Source organism: Colossoma macropomum, unplaced genomic scaffold (genome assembly GCF_904425465.1).
Source record: "Colossoma macropomum unplaced genomic scaffold, Colossoma_macropomum, whole genome shotgun sequence".
NCBI classification, from domain to species: Eukaryota; Metazoa; Chordata; class Actinopteri; order Characiformes; family Serrasalmidae; genus Colossoma; species Colossoma macropomum.
The window spans coordinates 47,109,054-47,125,156 of NW_023494789.1; the positions used below are offsets into that span (position 1 = coordinate 47,109,054).

General features: G+C 39.1%; 1 protein-coding gene across 7 annotated transcripts in view; it reads right to left on the bottom strand.

Annotated features, from left to right (window-relative positions):
- The window catches only part of foxp1b (forkhead box P1b), a 285,913-nt gene that overhangs the window by 85,888 nt on the left and 183,922 nt on the right, over positions 1-16,103 (bottom strand). For all 7 annotated transcript variants that reach the window (XM_036571539.1, XM_036571533.1, XM_036571534.1 and 4 more), the window contains one exon: positions 1,381-1,488. In XM_036571539.1, coding sequence (XP_036427432.1) covers positions 1,381-1,488 — 108 coding nt within the window. The remainder of the gene's footprint in view (positions 1-1,380; positions 1,489-16,103) is intronic.

Genomic DNA, 16,103 nt, shown 5'->3' on the forward strand with positions numbered 1-16,103 from the left:
CACAGTCACATCCCCCATGTAGCTGTTAACAGCATTAAGACAACACAAACAAGCTCTAAAAACACACAACCACAACGGTACAGACTGAGCGCTACAGGCTACAAACTAATAACGCGCTAGAACTGTAAACCAAACTGTCTGTGAAAGTGAAACTAACTCGAATACACAGCTAACAAGGATCAAACAGGACTTAACGACAGCTCAGAATAAATGCTCACAACAGCAGACGATTAGTGAATGAACTTCACTCTGAGCTCCGTTTCTGCAGAAGGGGCTGGAGTGATACCGGACTGGACTGGACCGGACCGGAGCTTTTTATTCTTTCAGCTTCTTATACGAATAAAAATAAATACAGAGTGAATTCTTAACTATTAAAGAAGACGTTAACCGCATTCATGTGTACCACATTCAGAACTGAATGCACTGAATTCATAATCATTGATACAATCACCGCAGTATCATTACGCTTATTGTCGCTTATCGTCAATATATTCGTATATATCGAAAACCTCGTATCTCCATTTTTGTCATTTTTCGGTTTCTGACATAATTCGAAAACGCCTGTTGCCCTTAATATTGTATGTAAATTTCATGATGAGTGGCCCAAAAGAAACGGCCCGAAACGACTGAGAGAAAAGTCTGGTTCCATTGACTTACATTAAAAGTAAAGTATGTTTTTTCCATCTCCTGTAAAGTTACCATTTTGGAGATACGAGTTTTTGTTACGACAGCCGCAAAATATAATATGTAGACCTAAATTTAAATTGCGGTCACAATACGGGGCAAAAGGGGTTAAAGGCTAATAGACTATGCAAAGAAACAGCTAGACTACAACCTGTAAATGTAGAACTACAACCTGCACCTATATAGTAAGTGGACCTAATAAAATGGACAATAAATGTAAATACAAGTGGCCAGCAAACGCAGACGATAGTGGCCGCAAGAGCTGATTAAAAGCTCAGCGCAGATGAGAAAGAGGACTTCCTCTGGACTGTTTCTTGTGGTTATGTCTGATCACAGTTCCATTAAGAGCGATATCTGTAGCAGTGCATGAGCTCTGTCGCTGTGTAGAAATGCGCAGTCAACAGCGCTGGCCTGCCAAGCTTAATTTCCTGTTTATCTAGCACCGACTGGTACAAGCTGTGCCACCAATAGCACAGGGAGAGCTCAGCAAAACACTATGTGTGCGTAAACACGCACTCGCACACCTACCCACACACGTACTACTCAGCGTCTACAGAGGTATGTGGCACATGCACTGATGCGCTGCATTCTTTATCAGAACCCATTAAAAAAATCAGGTACAGTGCGATACCAGCCGACAAGGGCGCTCGGCCTCCTCGGTGTGCCCTGCCTGCCTCTACGGAAAGTCTTTCATACCTGTAGTGCGGCCTGCTTCTCGTTGCTTTTCAGAGATTTGATGGATCCACTCTGCTGCTGCTGCTGCTGCTGCTGCTGTAGAAGGATCTGTCTTGCAACTTGTAGAGCCTGAAATAGATATAAAAAAACAGAGGTGAGGAAAAAAGAAAGGTCATGGAGAAAAAAAATGTGTTGTTTTATTGTTTTTTCCACTTTTTGGGTCGAGGCTGTCCCTCGAGAATAGCCCCTACGGCTTTCGAACGCAACAGATGTAACCCAAAATGACGACGTGTCCCTGGCTCACCAACAGATAACAAAACAAAAACTGCACAAAACACACAACAGGCCGTTTTTTTTCCATCCCCGCCACTTTCAACAAAAAAAAATTTACATAGTTTCCTTTAACTGCGTGCAGAGAACAATAATCAGTTGAGAAAACAAACAGTTGGGGAAAGAGGAGGAAGACAGCAGCCAAAATTGATAGCAAACAGTTAGCGAGAAGTTTCTGCTGATACTGTACGCTTATAGTAAACAGACAGAGGAATAAAAAAAACAACAGAATGCCAATTAGCTGCTGTTTAAACTCTCTCTCCTTCTATCAGTCAGTGTCTCTCACTCGTTCCCTCTTCCTCTACCCCTTCTCTATAAAACAAATAAAAGGTTTATTGCCGCTCCAAAGATCTGTTAAAGGACACGGCCTTCTGCGTGGAAAACAAAATACAGTGCAGTCACATGTTTATTGCCCTGGCTACTCCACCCCCACCCTCCCTCCAACAATAAATAATCAAACTTGCCATCCAGTACAAACAAAAGGCAGCGGCGGTGCTGGGAAAAAGAGAGGAAAAAAAAAGAGAAGGCCTTCTGGTCGAGGAAAAAAGCGCCACTGATACCAAGAAAAGTGAACGGCGCGTTCCCACAGAGCGTCTGGGGTAGATTCACACCTACACCAGAGCAACATCTGAGTAAATAACCAGCTTCATTCTTTCCATCGGCCGCACACACACATACACACACACTGACGACTCCCACGATTAAACAAATAGTCGCAAAAAAAAGAGAAAAAAAAGGGCCCGAAAGCTCTGAAACTGCACCGCTGGCCTCTCTGGTGTGTCGTTTGTTAGGTTCTGTGCCGTCTATGTGTGCGTGAGGCTGATTCTTCTTGCTTTTTAAAGATAATGGTCACTCTGGGCAGTGCAGTAAATCTAAAATGAAATGCCTGCCCTGGAAGCTGCTAAATGTTACTGTGGAAACAATCTGTCATGAACAGCAGCAATCAACAGGTTGGAAATTGAGTATGATGAGCTGTAAATCATCTACATGGGATAAAGGAAGTAAGGAATTCTGTAGGAGAACGACATCATTCAACTGGAGGAAGAGGGAAGCTAAAAGAGACGAAGCCTCAGAAATTAGTGACCGTACAGCGTAGTAACATATGAGGGCCGTCACTGCTGATTATATTAGTAATGAGTAATTTGTGAACGATTTTGATGATTAGATGAGTAAACAGAGTAAAAAAGAAGTCTTAAAAAGAAATAAACCTTTAATATCCCTATAAATGCCAACTAATCACTGCTGATTCACTGACTCAACAGTGATTTTCTTAATTTTATTTATGTTATAATTTATTTAATATTTTTGATTTTATTTATATTTTATTTAGATTTGTTTTACAGGAAGCATTTACTTTCACTTACAATAAAACAAACACAATTGTTGATGACTTATTAAAGACCTGATTGCCAGATGTTATAACATTTTTGAATGATTGTGCAAGACATGTGGGACATCCTCAAGGGGAAAAGCGAGGAGTGATAGAAGGATAAACAAACAGAGAAAAAGAGAGTTTGAAGAAGTCATGAGGGATTCTGTGAATTCTGTGTGATTTTAGGCGAGGGAGAGAGAGTGAGCGAGAGAGAGAGAGAGAGAGAGAGAGAGCAAGAAGGAGAGTCAGGGATAGAGATAGACAAAGAGAAAGACAGTAAGGATAGAGTGAAAGGAGAGAGAAAATGAAGAAAAGAGAAAATGAAAAAAAGAGAAAAAGAAGAAAGAGAAAGGAGAGAGAGAGGAGAGAGAGCAAGAAAGAAAGTCAGAGACAGCAAGGAGAGTAAAAGAAAGAAAATGGAGAGTGAGAAAGGAGAGAGGGAGAGAATGGAGAGAGAAAAAGAAAGGTGAGAGTAAGAGGAGAGAGAGAGGAATAACTCTAGTTTAGCTCTGTATAAGCTGAAGGAGGGAGGGGGAGAGAGGGGAAAAAAAAGAGAGAAAAAGAGAGAGAGAGAGAGAGAGAGAGAGAGAGAGAGAGAGAGGAATTGCTATCTAGCAGACACTGCCAGAGTCCTACCACCACACACCGTACCTCAGCAACTACACACACCCAGAAACAGACCCCCTCAGACCCCTCACATATAAACATCACCTTCAAACCACAGCCCAGTCCACCCTCTCACCAACACAGATCAGAATGATCCACAAAACACACCAAAAACAATATATCAACAATTGGACCAATGAAATTGCCACAGTTAATAAATTAGAATGCTACAGATCCTGAAGAGAGAATACAGACTAGCAGATTATCTGATCAAAATAAAAAACCCCAAAGAAAGAAATATCTTAACAGTGTTCAGACTGAGTGACCACAATTTAGACATAGAAAAAGGGCGCCATAAAAAACACTGGAGGCCCAAAGAAGAACGAATATGTAATCAGTGCAGTTCAGGACAAATCGAAACTGAGCAACACTTTCTCTCCTCCTGTAACAGATATAAAGACCTCAGAGAAAAGTATTTCAATTCAGTTAAAACTTCCCATCATTTAACGAGAAAATGATTAAAACTGAGGATTTGTTACGGGTGTGTTTAGGAGAGACACCAGAATGTGTTGATCTATCAGCTAAATATGTTTACAGCTGCCACAAACGCAGAGAACACAGCACCTTAAACTGATCCCATGTAAACATATCATTTATTTAATGTTGTGTGTGTGTGTTGTATTTTACAATGTGTATGTATGTATGTATGTATATGTGTGTATGTACATATGAATATTTCATTATTTTACTCTTTCTTCTATACATTAGTCACTATCTAACCCTAACTCTGTAGAAGCTCAATGAATGAGCTGTTGAGTTAAGGCGCTTGGCTGGGACACAGCTGAGACTGTGGGATGACATCATGAGGCAAGAATATGACCACAGGCTACAGAGCGGCCACTCCAAAGCTGGCTCAGTCTGACATTAACGCTCTGCTCAGACAGAGCGAGCGGGTGCTGCGTTGCTCACGGCCACAGTCTCGCGTATAACACAGCATACAGTAATATTATATAAATATGCAGCGCGCTGGAACATTCACTGATGACTCATCCTACAGTAATAACACGGAAATAAACCACTCAAACCATTTCAAACAAGTGATCAAAATCATAGAGAGCTTTTGTTTCCATCCTAGTTTCTGCCATGCTCTATATTATGGAAGGGACTTTAGAGGGGACAATCCCTTCGGCCACATTCACACTTCACACCATCAACGGCACTCACCGAGCAGCCTACAGTACTCCGCTCTCAGCAGGGGAAAAAATAAACAGCCCATCAAATATGCATGACAATGTGACACCAAACGCCCTCGCAGCAGTAAATGGGTTGAAACTCTCGATTTTAGGTGACGCCAGGGCATTCGATGAACGGGTGGTGATCATACACTTTCAGTCTCGCTGCAGCCACATGGCGTTTCATTGTCGCAAGGACAGACTGCGTAGAGAAGTTTGCAGACACCTGTTCATACAGCGTTTCCTCTGAAATCAGGAGCAGAAACAGGGAGTTTTTCTCCTCTTTGATGCAGTAACAGCCTCTAAACTGCAAAAACTGATATTTTATTGTAAACATATTAAATCTAGTCCACATATCTATTATAATCTATCATAATATCTAGTATAATAAATCCAGTCAACATGTCTCAGTATCTCTGTTGTAATCTGTTATAATCTGTTATATCTGTTATAATAAGTCTAGTCAACATGCCTCAGTATCTCTATTGTAATCTATTATAATCTGTTATATCTATTATAATAAATCTAGTCAACATCTCAATATCTCTACTGTAATCTGTTATAATCTGTTATATCTGTTATAATAAGTCTAGTCAACATGCCTCAGTATCTCTATTGTAATCTATTATAATCTGTTATATCTATTATAATAAATCTAGTCAACATGTCTCAGTATCTCTGTTGTAATCTGTTATAATCTGTTATATCTGTTATAATAAGTCTAGTCAACATGCCTCAGTATCTCTATTGTAATCTATTATAATCTGTTATATCTATTATAATAAATCTAGTCAACATGTCTCAGTATCTCTGTTGTAATCTGTTATAATCTGTTATATCTATTATAATAAATCCAGTCAACATATCTCAGTATCTCTATTGTAATCTGTTATAATCTGGCATATCTATTATAATAAATCTAGTCAACATCTCAATATCTCTACTGTAATCTGTTATAATCTGTTATATCTGTTATAATAAGTCTAGTCAACATGTCTCAGTATCTCTACTGTAATCTGTTATAATCTGTTATATCTATTATAATAAATCTAGTCAACATATCTCAGTATCTCTATTGTAATCTGTTATAATCTGTTATATCTATTATAATAAATCTAGTCAACATGTCTCAGTATCTCTGTTGTAATCTGTTATAATCTGTTATATCTGTTATAATAAGTCTAGTCAACATGCCTCAGTATCTCTATTGTAATCTATTATAATCTGTTATATCTATTATAATAAATCTAGTCAACATGTCTCAGTATCTCTGTTGTAATCTGTTATAATCTGTTATATCTATTATAATAAATCCAGTCAACATATCTCAGTATCTCTATTGTAATCTGTTATAATCTGGCATATCTATTATAATAAATCTAGTCAACATCTCAATATCTCTACTGTAATCTGTTATAATCTGTTATATCTGTTATAATAAGTCTAGTCAACATGTCTCAGTATCTCTACTGTAATCTGTTATAATCTGTTATATCTATTATAATAAATCCAGTCAACATATCTCAGTATCTCTATTGTAATCTGTTATAATCTGTTATATCTATTATAATAAATCCAGTCAACATATCTCAGCATCTCTACTGTAATCTGTTATAATCTGGTATATCTATTACAATGAATCTAGTCAACATCTCATTATATCTACTGTAATGTTATAATCTGTTATATCTATTATAATAAATCTAGTCAACATATCTCAGTATCTCTACTGTAATCTGTTATAATCTGTTATATCTATTATAATAAATCCAGTCAATATATCTCAGTATCTCTATTGTAATCTGTTATAATCTGTTATATCTATTATCTATTATAATAAATCCAGTCAATATGTCTCAATATCTCTACTGTAATCTATTATAATCTGTTATAATATATATTATCTATTATAGTAAATCTAGTCAGCATATCTCAATATCTCTTTTGTAATGTATTACAATCTGTTATAATATCTTATCTATTGTAATAAATCTAGTCAACATCTCAATATCTCTATTGTAATCTATTACAATAAAGTGGATTTAAGGTGGATTGGGAAAATACGAACAAGAAGCTGCGAATGAGAAGCTGACTTCAGCCTCGTAAAAAAATCGAATGGCGAGAAACATTTTACAAGAACCTATTTAACTTTTGAGGAAAAGTTTCCTGCCGGAGATGTGAGAAAAGCAGCTATAGCTTTGAGAATAGTGACTTTACGCTCAGGTCTGGCTGCTCTGGAGCATCTCATTCTGTTGGTAATACTTTTCTATGGAGATTAGGAGACTATACACTAATTGGATGGGCTATATTCATTAATTAGAAGGGCTGTTTGGATGCTTTCGGACAAAAACAGAGGAGTTTCAAATGCAAATGGCTTTAAAAAAAAACAGCTCTTCTTAATCTTCCTTAAAATGATCTGTGAAAGGATGGCCAAACCAATATACTGGCCAACAGAGAGGTCCTGCTTATGTATTGGTAAATCCTGCCAATAAAGCACTGTGGCTTTTTTATATTGCGCCAAGCAGACAGCTCTGACGTGAGGAAACCTGTTGACACTGCTAACCTGACAGTCACCACCTGCTCACTTCTATTACAGCAATACAAACAAATCTGAAGACAAAACACCATCAAGATTAGAATAACTGACAATCCTTAGCCAGTTAAACTAAATCTGTTGAAATTGGTTTAATTTCTGACTGAATTAAACTTGATCAGCTGATATTATCAGCTGTTTTAGGTCCATAAAATTGGCAAAACTGTCACATCTGCCAGGCTCTAGGTGGACCAGCGGACCTCTTCATTGTGTACTGTAATACTGCTGGTATTTTTCACCAGCAGTGTGAAAAGCCAAGGTCCTGCACGTCCACATATACAATATAACTACTGCTAAACTAAAAATGATTTCCAGCTAAGAAATCAAATTGATCGTATAATTTAATCTAAGACATGGCTTTAATCTTCGTCCAGAAAGCTCTCAGGCTTTTATGAACTGGAACATTGTGTTCTTGATGCATAGATTAAAGATTGCCACACAGGCACGTTCACCTGTTACTCACTGCTGGGAAGCATGCTGTATTTATTTACTCAGAAACTTTTATGACACGTAAAATGCTTCGTGTATGATTTGTACACTGTGCTGTAGGCCGGGGTGGGGGAACAAGGATATTTGAGTCAACAGGATGCAATTCAAGTTTGAGGCACTTGGAGATTACGCCATAAGGTACACTGAGTAACTCTCGGTTCTTTAATTGCGTCACAAAGATTGTCCACAAACCGACCTGATCACTGAGAGAGTGCATGTTCTGTTAACCAACAATAGATTCTGCTAACCACAGGGCTTCTTCCTCTGCTTACTGTAGAACGTCTCTATTCAGCACACCAGACTGCATCCACTTGCGACGGTCCTGCTCATACATTACTATTTAAAAGATCTCAAAATGACTGAGAAAGCTGGTTTAAGAGGTTTAAGCAATATTATTATTAACTAATATCCAGAATCTATTATATTTCAAAAGTTTAGAGCAAATTTCAATGCAGGTAAATTTATAAAATAAATGTAAATAGGTAATTACAATGTATTATTTGCCATTTTATTCAATTCTTGTTCACAGAATGATTTAAATATTGAATAGAACATGCAAAAATATCTTTTGGCGAATAGATCATTATATTTAAATCCACAGTGCTTAAGTTGTTACAGTATATTAAATTACAAAAACTGCTAACATGGCAAGTGATTAACAATGCACTTTTAAATACTAGTTTATGTGTAATTTATATAAAAATACAAATGTTATTATATCATTTTCTACAAGACTAATGCAAGTGACAACTCTAGACTATTGGCTCAATTGATCCTCTCTTCTGCACTCGTTCTGTCGTATGCAAAAGTTTGAACACCCCCAGTCAAACTCCATGTTTTGTTCATTTGCTATATGAACAGAAGTTAACACATACTCTACAGCTCATGAGTCAAACACAAGGCCGTGACGCAGTCCTGTTCAGTCTGTGAAATTATTTTAATTTTCTGTTTTTATTAGCCCGTTTCACCCTGAGATACACTACAGTCCCCAGCATGCACTGCAACATAATGTGCGTTCTGACCCGTTTTCCCCAACAACAATCTATGGGCCAGCGGTTAGACAAAAAGAAAAGATGCCTGGTGTCTAGTTCAGGGAAATAGGCAGTTTAAAAAAAAATATTTAGAATTATTTTTGTATTCAGTGCCTGTTTTGCTGTTGTAGTTTTGGCATATTTTCAATAAATGATGCCTTGTTTAGATCATGGCAAAATGTTAGGTAAAAATGAAATAAACACACAGCTGGCGCTGCTGAGATTTTTTAATATGGCCTTTTTAGTGGTTGAGTTTGACGCCCCTGATCTACAGAGAACAAAATCAAATATGGCATTTTTTGGCTAATTTTAGCACAAAGTTTGTATTTATATGCTGAGTTTAACAATTTGGAATTCTATTTTTATTTTATTTATTTATTTATTATTAGTAGTTCTATTTTTGCTTTATTATCTTTTTCCCCAAAATATTTTCAATTCAGCAAATAAACAGTATCAGTGCTTTACAATGTGCAGAAGTGTGTTCTCTGTAATTTTACTAATATTTTGCTATATGATACGGCCTAGTTCAGCAGCATTTTTGGACATTTGCTTGGAAAAAATAAATCTTTTAACCCAAAATGTAAACTCTGAAATGTGGGACGAAGCTGGAGACCACTTAGCCTCGAATGACCTGTAACATGAAATATTTTGAGGATGTCATGTTGTTAAGTCGCTCGTATTCCTCTTAATGTGTGAGATATTTGCTTGCAGTTCTGGACCACACTACTATCCTGCACTACATAATGTGTACTGTGAAAACAGTAAAAAAATATGTAAATATGTAAACATGTGAGTCTACATAAAAACAGATATACTAATAGTTTAGTTGTTTATGAGACAGTAGAGAGATGTGTCTCTGTCGACTACGCCAGGGTGGGCGGGTTGTTAAGAAAACAACAAACTATCCACGGATGATTCAAAAGCTTCGCCAGGATCACAGCTAATGAGATGAGATTGGCTGAACTCTGCGAGGGCCGTTTCCGAGGCGAGCACGGGCTCCAGGCAGAGGAACGGATTTGTTGTTTAACAAGCTAGCGCCTCCTGCTCCGCCTGACTAGCCGAGTGCTAACGTAGCGCTAAAGCAACCCATTGTGAGCTGTCACTCCAGTGTTTACACAGCGCACCCCCTCCCCTCCCGTTCTCGCTCTCTCTCTCTCTCTCCCGCTCACAGACACACACTTGCTCTCCCTCTCTTTGCCTGGAATTCGTCTTCGTTTGATCTCGCATTCAAAGGTAGCGGTGGGTTTGATGGACGCGCTAGGCTAAAAGCGGCTCCAGACGCTGGTGCGATAAACTGCCGAGCGATGACAGGCCGGAATGGTTTGAAGGTGCGTTTAAAGCGAGGAGAACAGCGTGTTGTCTGGGCACTACAATAGCGGGCATCAAGAGACGTATTAGGAGGAAGTGATCAGATACAAAAGCAGTTCAAAGATGGATAATGCTAACAGATGACTGGGTTAGCATTAGAGAGCCTAGCGAGCCTTGCTATGGGCTACAGCTGGTGCTAATCAGGTAATATACATATTGATATTGCAAGTTAAAGTTAGCAAAAGTACTTGAGATAAGGCAACAGCATCCGTCTCGTCCTTGTGGCGATACTTGCGCCATAATGGTGCTTCAGAATGATTTGTGCGATACAGAAGAAGGCACTGTCTTGAGAATCCTTCATTAAAATTCCTCGTTAGGATTATTTGATGCTTGGGCCGCATCAATACACACGCGCACACACACACACACACCCCAAACCCTCCAGGTATTTCTGATTAGAAAACAGCCTCAAGGACCTGACAAGGCCGTGTCTTATCACTAACAAAGACAACACAATTTGCTATTCTTGTCATTCGCAATCCCTCTTTTATATTTCATCTCAAATATGTTCAAAGTTCACACCTCCCATCCACCCCCTCGCCTTCTGTGTTAACAGCTTTGCCTCAATAAACATGGCTTGGCATTATCTGCATCTGCTTTTCACACCGTATTAGCGAGGAGAATCAGTGCAGGAGCTGTAACAGCTCGTGTCCCAGGGCAGTCTTCCAGTGATAAGGGAGTAAGAGAGAGAGAGAGAGACTGAGTGCTAGATGTCTTTATATGCGCTGTACGCACTGTGGATTATTTACAGGCTTTGGGGTTCCCCGCTGCGTGAGCCTCCCTCCACCAGCTCCACAAATCCCTTTTCGAACATTCAGCGCACGGCAGGAGAGCGGTCCCTTAGCGTTCGGCCCTCTCCCGCACCTTCCCTTTCTGGAAGCTCGGGGAAAATCCGGCAACGGTGCGTGCCACGAGCTAGGACCTCCAAGATAAACAAATATGACCATACCTCTGGATTGAAGGAGGCTGAGGAATTAGAATGAAGTGACTGGATCAAGAAGTTGAAGCAAGTCAAGAAGGACAAGCAGTCGTTTTCAACGACTTGAATAAAACAAGCTGGGCCGAGGAAAAAGACAAGGTCTGTTGTAACCTTGTTTTGACGAGAAGGAAGCAACATTAACTTTATTTTATGTTAACATAACGAAAATGTGCTAATGTAAGTAATTCTGGACCATTATTATTGACCCATTCATCACAAATTTATTGTATAGGAGATATTTCCGAAGAGATATAGGATAATGCACTTGCAGAACGAAGGCGGAAGTCTAAGGAAAATAACTGAAAGAACAGGTCCCAAAACTGGAGTTCACAGATGTCAAAACTGCCCCCATCAGATAAACAACACCTAAAGCTTTCATCTCTGAGAGAGAGGAGAAAATCAAGCTGCTTCAGATCTGAAAACATCCACAGGTGTTTCTGTCCATCCTTTCACTGTGAGAAGACGACTCAGCGCTGTGGGTCTGAAAGGATGTGTAGCTGTCAAGAAGAACCTCACTGAGAAAAGGAGACGGACACATCAAACAAAGAAGCTGAACGATGGACTGACCACCCCAGAGTCCAGACCTCAACATCACTGAATGGGTTTGATTAGTTCAGAAAATGATCAACCAACTTCTAAGACTGAACTTTGGAGGTGATCAAAAATATCCCTACAAATTTCTGCAAAAAATGAAAGCAAGTCCCCCCAAAAAAACAGAATGGACACACTTAATATTGAAAACTGTGATGTTATATTTAGTTGTTGAGCCTTCTGTGTAATTGTCTATTAAATATCCTGCTTTTTTCCTGATGCTGAAAAATGAAAAACGTGTACTAATGGCTGCTGTGACTGGAAATTGAATCAAGAGTGTTCTCTGCATTTTGCACTGTACTGCATATAAAAACAAAGTTTTTGATATGGCATATAAAGCTATGAAAAACTCCTTTTGTCAGTTTTTGAGACAGGTGCTCCTTTAATCTTGGACCGGAGCTTCTTTATCTCCACTTCTATTCATTGCAGCGGCAGCGAAGACCTTGAACGTAAAATGGATCCAAAATAACTGAGGCCCTAATTGGAGGGAAATGTGCGCACAGGTGAAACTGGATCCCAGTGGCCATTTTGGAGCTGAGAGATGTTTAAACAGCGGCTGGAGTTGAGGCTGGAGACTGTGGCTCTCAAGACACAGCGCAGAGAAAGTGAGGCTAATAGGCTGGCGCTTAATGTAGTCCTGCTCTGAGTAAACCCCCGTCAGCCTTTGCATTCAGTCTCTGCAGGATTGGAGACCTACGTCTTAAATGTCAAGGTTACTGGGTTGACTTTCTGAGTAAGAGAAGTCAAACTTTTCTGAGATGGTCGAGTTATCGGACGTTGTGCGATTATGGTGGTGGACCATGCACTCGTGCCCTTGATACATTACGGACTGTCTCTCCTGTTTCAGCTTCAACTCAGCTAAATCACACAGCTCTCAACAGAAAACAGACCTAGTTATTATTCTTAACAAAAGATACTAGTGGGAGATACTAGTTAGAGAGGCCTTCAATGTTGTATATACAGTGGCACTTATACAGTAATGGAATCCGCTTACAATAAGTGCCATTTTAATTGAAATGCATACGAGTCAGAGACGTTCTTTCCGCGACATGAGCGGCTAAGCATCGTGGATCATAGCTATTTATATTAATTGAGCTTTTTTTTTTTTCTTCTCCTTCTGCTCATTTTCGCAATGTACCGTTATCTGCAATGCAAAATAGGGCCGGACAGATTTTTCAGTAAGTATATAATTAATGCTATTTCCAAAAAGCCCTCTTCACATGGAAAACAGGCGCCCATGCTGAAACCCCGTGAATTACGGGCTCGCGGAAAACCGCTCTTCATCCGCTGTTTAGATTTCCAAACTAATTCGTGTAGAATACATAAATAAATCAATGGTTTATACCCACTCCAGACCATTACACTACCTCCCCTAAGCTGCACTTTTCAACTGATCTATTAATATTTATGACAACACCAAACATTTCAAATTGCCACGTTTAAACAATATAAAGTTCAGCGTGCAATTACATAAGCTGTGAGCTGACTTCGGTTAAAAACAGACGTTGCCCTAAATAGCATGCAATATTCAGATCTGACAAATGGTTTTCTCTGGGAAGAAAAAAAAGAGAGATACAAAGTGATAATGATGGGGAGAGAGGGAGAGAGAGAGAGAGAGAGAGAGAGAGAGAGGTGGTGTAAAGGTATTAAGGATGAGTGAGCGAGTGAGTGCATGTGTGGAGTGAGGCTGTTGATAGAGGGATGAGAAAGGAGTGCTTGGGGGGAGTAAAGGAAGAGTAAACAGGGTGCTGCTCTGTGCCTGGTACGGATGCATGACCTGTAGAGGTCAGAGGTCTGCTCAGCTATGCAACTTTGCTGGCTGTGGTTTGGCCAGCCGACGGGGTCGTTTGTTTGGATTCCACAGCACTGGCTGACCGGCAGCTTAACAACAGATGGCAAAAAGAGGAGCTTCTTTCACAGAGCCGGACGTGGAAGAACATACGCAAACATGCACTCGTACACAGAGCGGCTTAAAACTAGGGAGGTGCCCGACTTTCTTGAACTTTTACTGGTCAACTCAAAGGCCTACATTTTGACTTGGAGTCAACAAATGACTATCAACACTGCGAAAAATGTCATCTTGCCAAGTGAAAACCTGTGTGGCCGATATATCTAATATTTCTCTTTAAAAGATTGTTTTAAATATATTTTAAGATGATTTATTTCTAAAAGAAGACTAGTTTTAATTTTATCTAGTGAAAGTATTTCGTTCCTTTGGCAGATGTGCTTATCTGCGTTATTTCATAAAACCAGTACAATTATCTAACAAGACACTTTCACTAGATGCAATTACTTAAAAAAAGCATAGGTTGAATAATCTTACAATATTCTTACAACAATAACAATGAGAAATGTTAGATATGTTGACTAGACTTGATGTTTGTGTATTATGCATATTGTCACTGTCAGAGCAAAACCCTGCATCTCCATTTTTGTCAGTTTTCTTTTTTTAAACTGCCACTTACATCGTGTCAGAGTTAACTTAGAATGGTTCTTCCTTCTCCTGCAAAGTTACTTTTTTTGGAGATATCAGGTTTTGTTCCAATAGTGATGATAGGCTCACTACAAAAATATGTATTTTCACTTTATTTTGAACACCTGTACACTTATTAATGAAAGTATCTAATCAGCCAATTGTGTGGCAGCAGTGCAATGCATACAATCATGCAGATACGAGTAGCTGTTTCAGGTAATGTTCATGCAAGCAATCAGAATGGGAAAAAAAATGTGATTTTGACAATGGTATGATTGTTGGTGCCAGACGGGCTGGTTTGAGTATTTTTATAACTGCTGATCTCCTGGGATTTTCATGCACAACAACTTCTACAGTTTACTCACATTGGTGCAATAAAGAAAAAAACATCCAGTGAGAGACAGTTCTGCAGACAGAAACGCCTTGCTGATGAGAGAGGTCAATGGAGAATGGCCAGAATAGTTTGAGCTGACAGAAAGGTGGTAAGTCAGATAACCACTCTGTACAACTGTGGCGAGCGGTAAAGCATCTCAGAATAGACACTGAACCTTGAGGTGGATGGGCTACAACAGCAGAAGACCACGTCAGGTTTCACTTCTGTCAGCCAAGAACAGAAAGCTGAGGCTGCAGTGGGCACAGGCTCACTAAAAACAGCCTAGTCTGATTAATCTCAATTTCTGCTGAGGCACACAGAAGGTTTGGTGCCAACAGCATGAATCTATGGGCCCGACCTGCCTTGTGTCAGCAGTCCAGGCTGGTGGAGGTGGTGTAATGGTGTGGGGAATGTTTTCTTGGCACACTGTGGGCCTGTTAAAACCAATCAATCATCACTTGAATGCCACAGCATATTTAAGTATTGTTGTTGACATTTTGCATCTCTTTATTGCCACAATTTACCATCTAATAATGGCTGTGTCCAGCATAATAATGCACCACATCACAGAGCAAAAGTTGTCTCAAACTGGTTTCATGAACATAACAATGAGATCAGTGTTCTTTAGTGGCCTTCCCAGCCATCGGATCTGAATCCAGATGAACACCTTTGGGATGTGGCAGAACAGGCGATTCGCAGCATGAAAGATCTGCAAGAACTGCATGAGGCAATCACATCAACATTGAACAGAATCTCAAAGGAAGGTTTCCAACATCTTGTGGAATCTATGCCAGATGCAGATGCTGTAAATCTGAGGCCTTTATACTATAAAAATATCAGATGTACTGACATATTGGAATGGCTGCCATTGATCAAGTAAACACACCATGATATTCCTAAAAGAGCAACATAAGTCAGGAAAAAATACTCGCTGCACCAAAAACACTTGGTTTATACAGTTGTATGCACAAGTTTGAACACCTCTAGTCAAAGTACATGTTTTGTTGATTTTCTAAGTGAAAATAAGTTAACATATGCTCCAGAGAAAACACTTAAATATGTCATTTTCCTGCAAATTTTAGTGCACAATTTCTATTTATTTGCTCAGTTTGACATATAGGGAAAAAAAAACAAAAAAACAAAATGTGCCATAATTTTTGCATGAGCCACATTCAATGTCTTATTCTTCCCTCCCAATGTAAAAATAAGCAAGTAAACAATAATTGTGCATTGAAATGTGCAGAAGAGTGTCTCTGTAGAGAACATGTTCACTTATTTTCACTTTGAAAATCAGCAAAACATGTAAT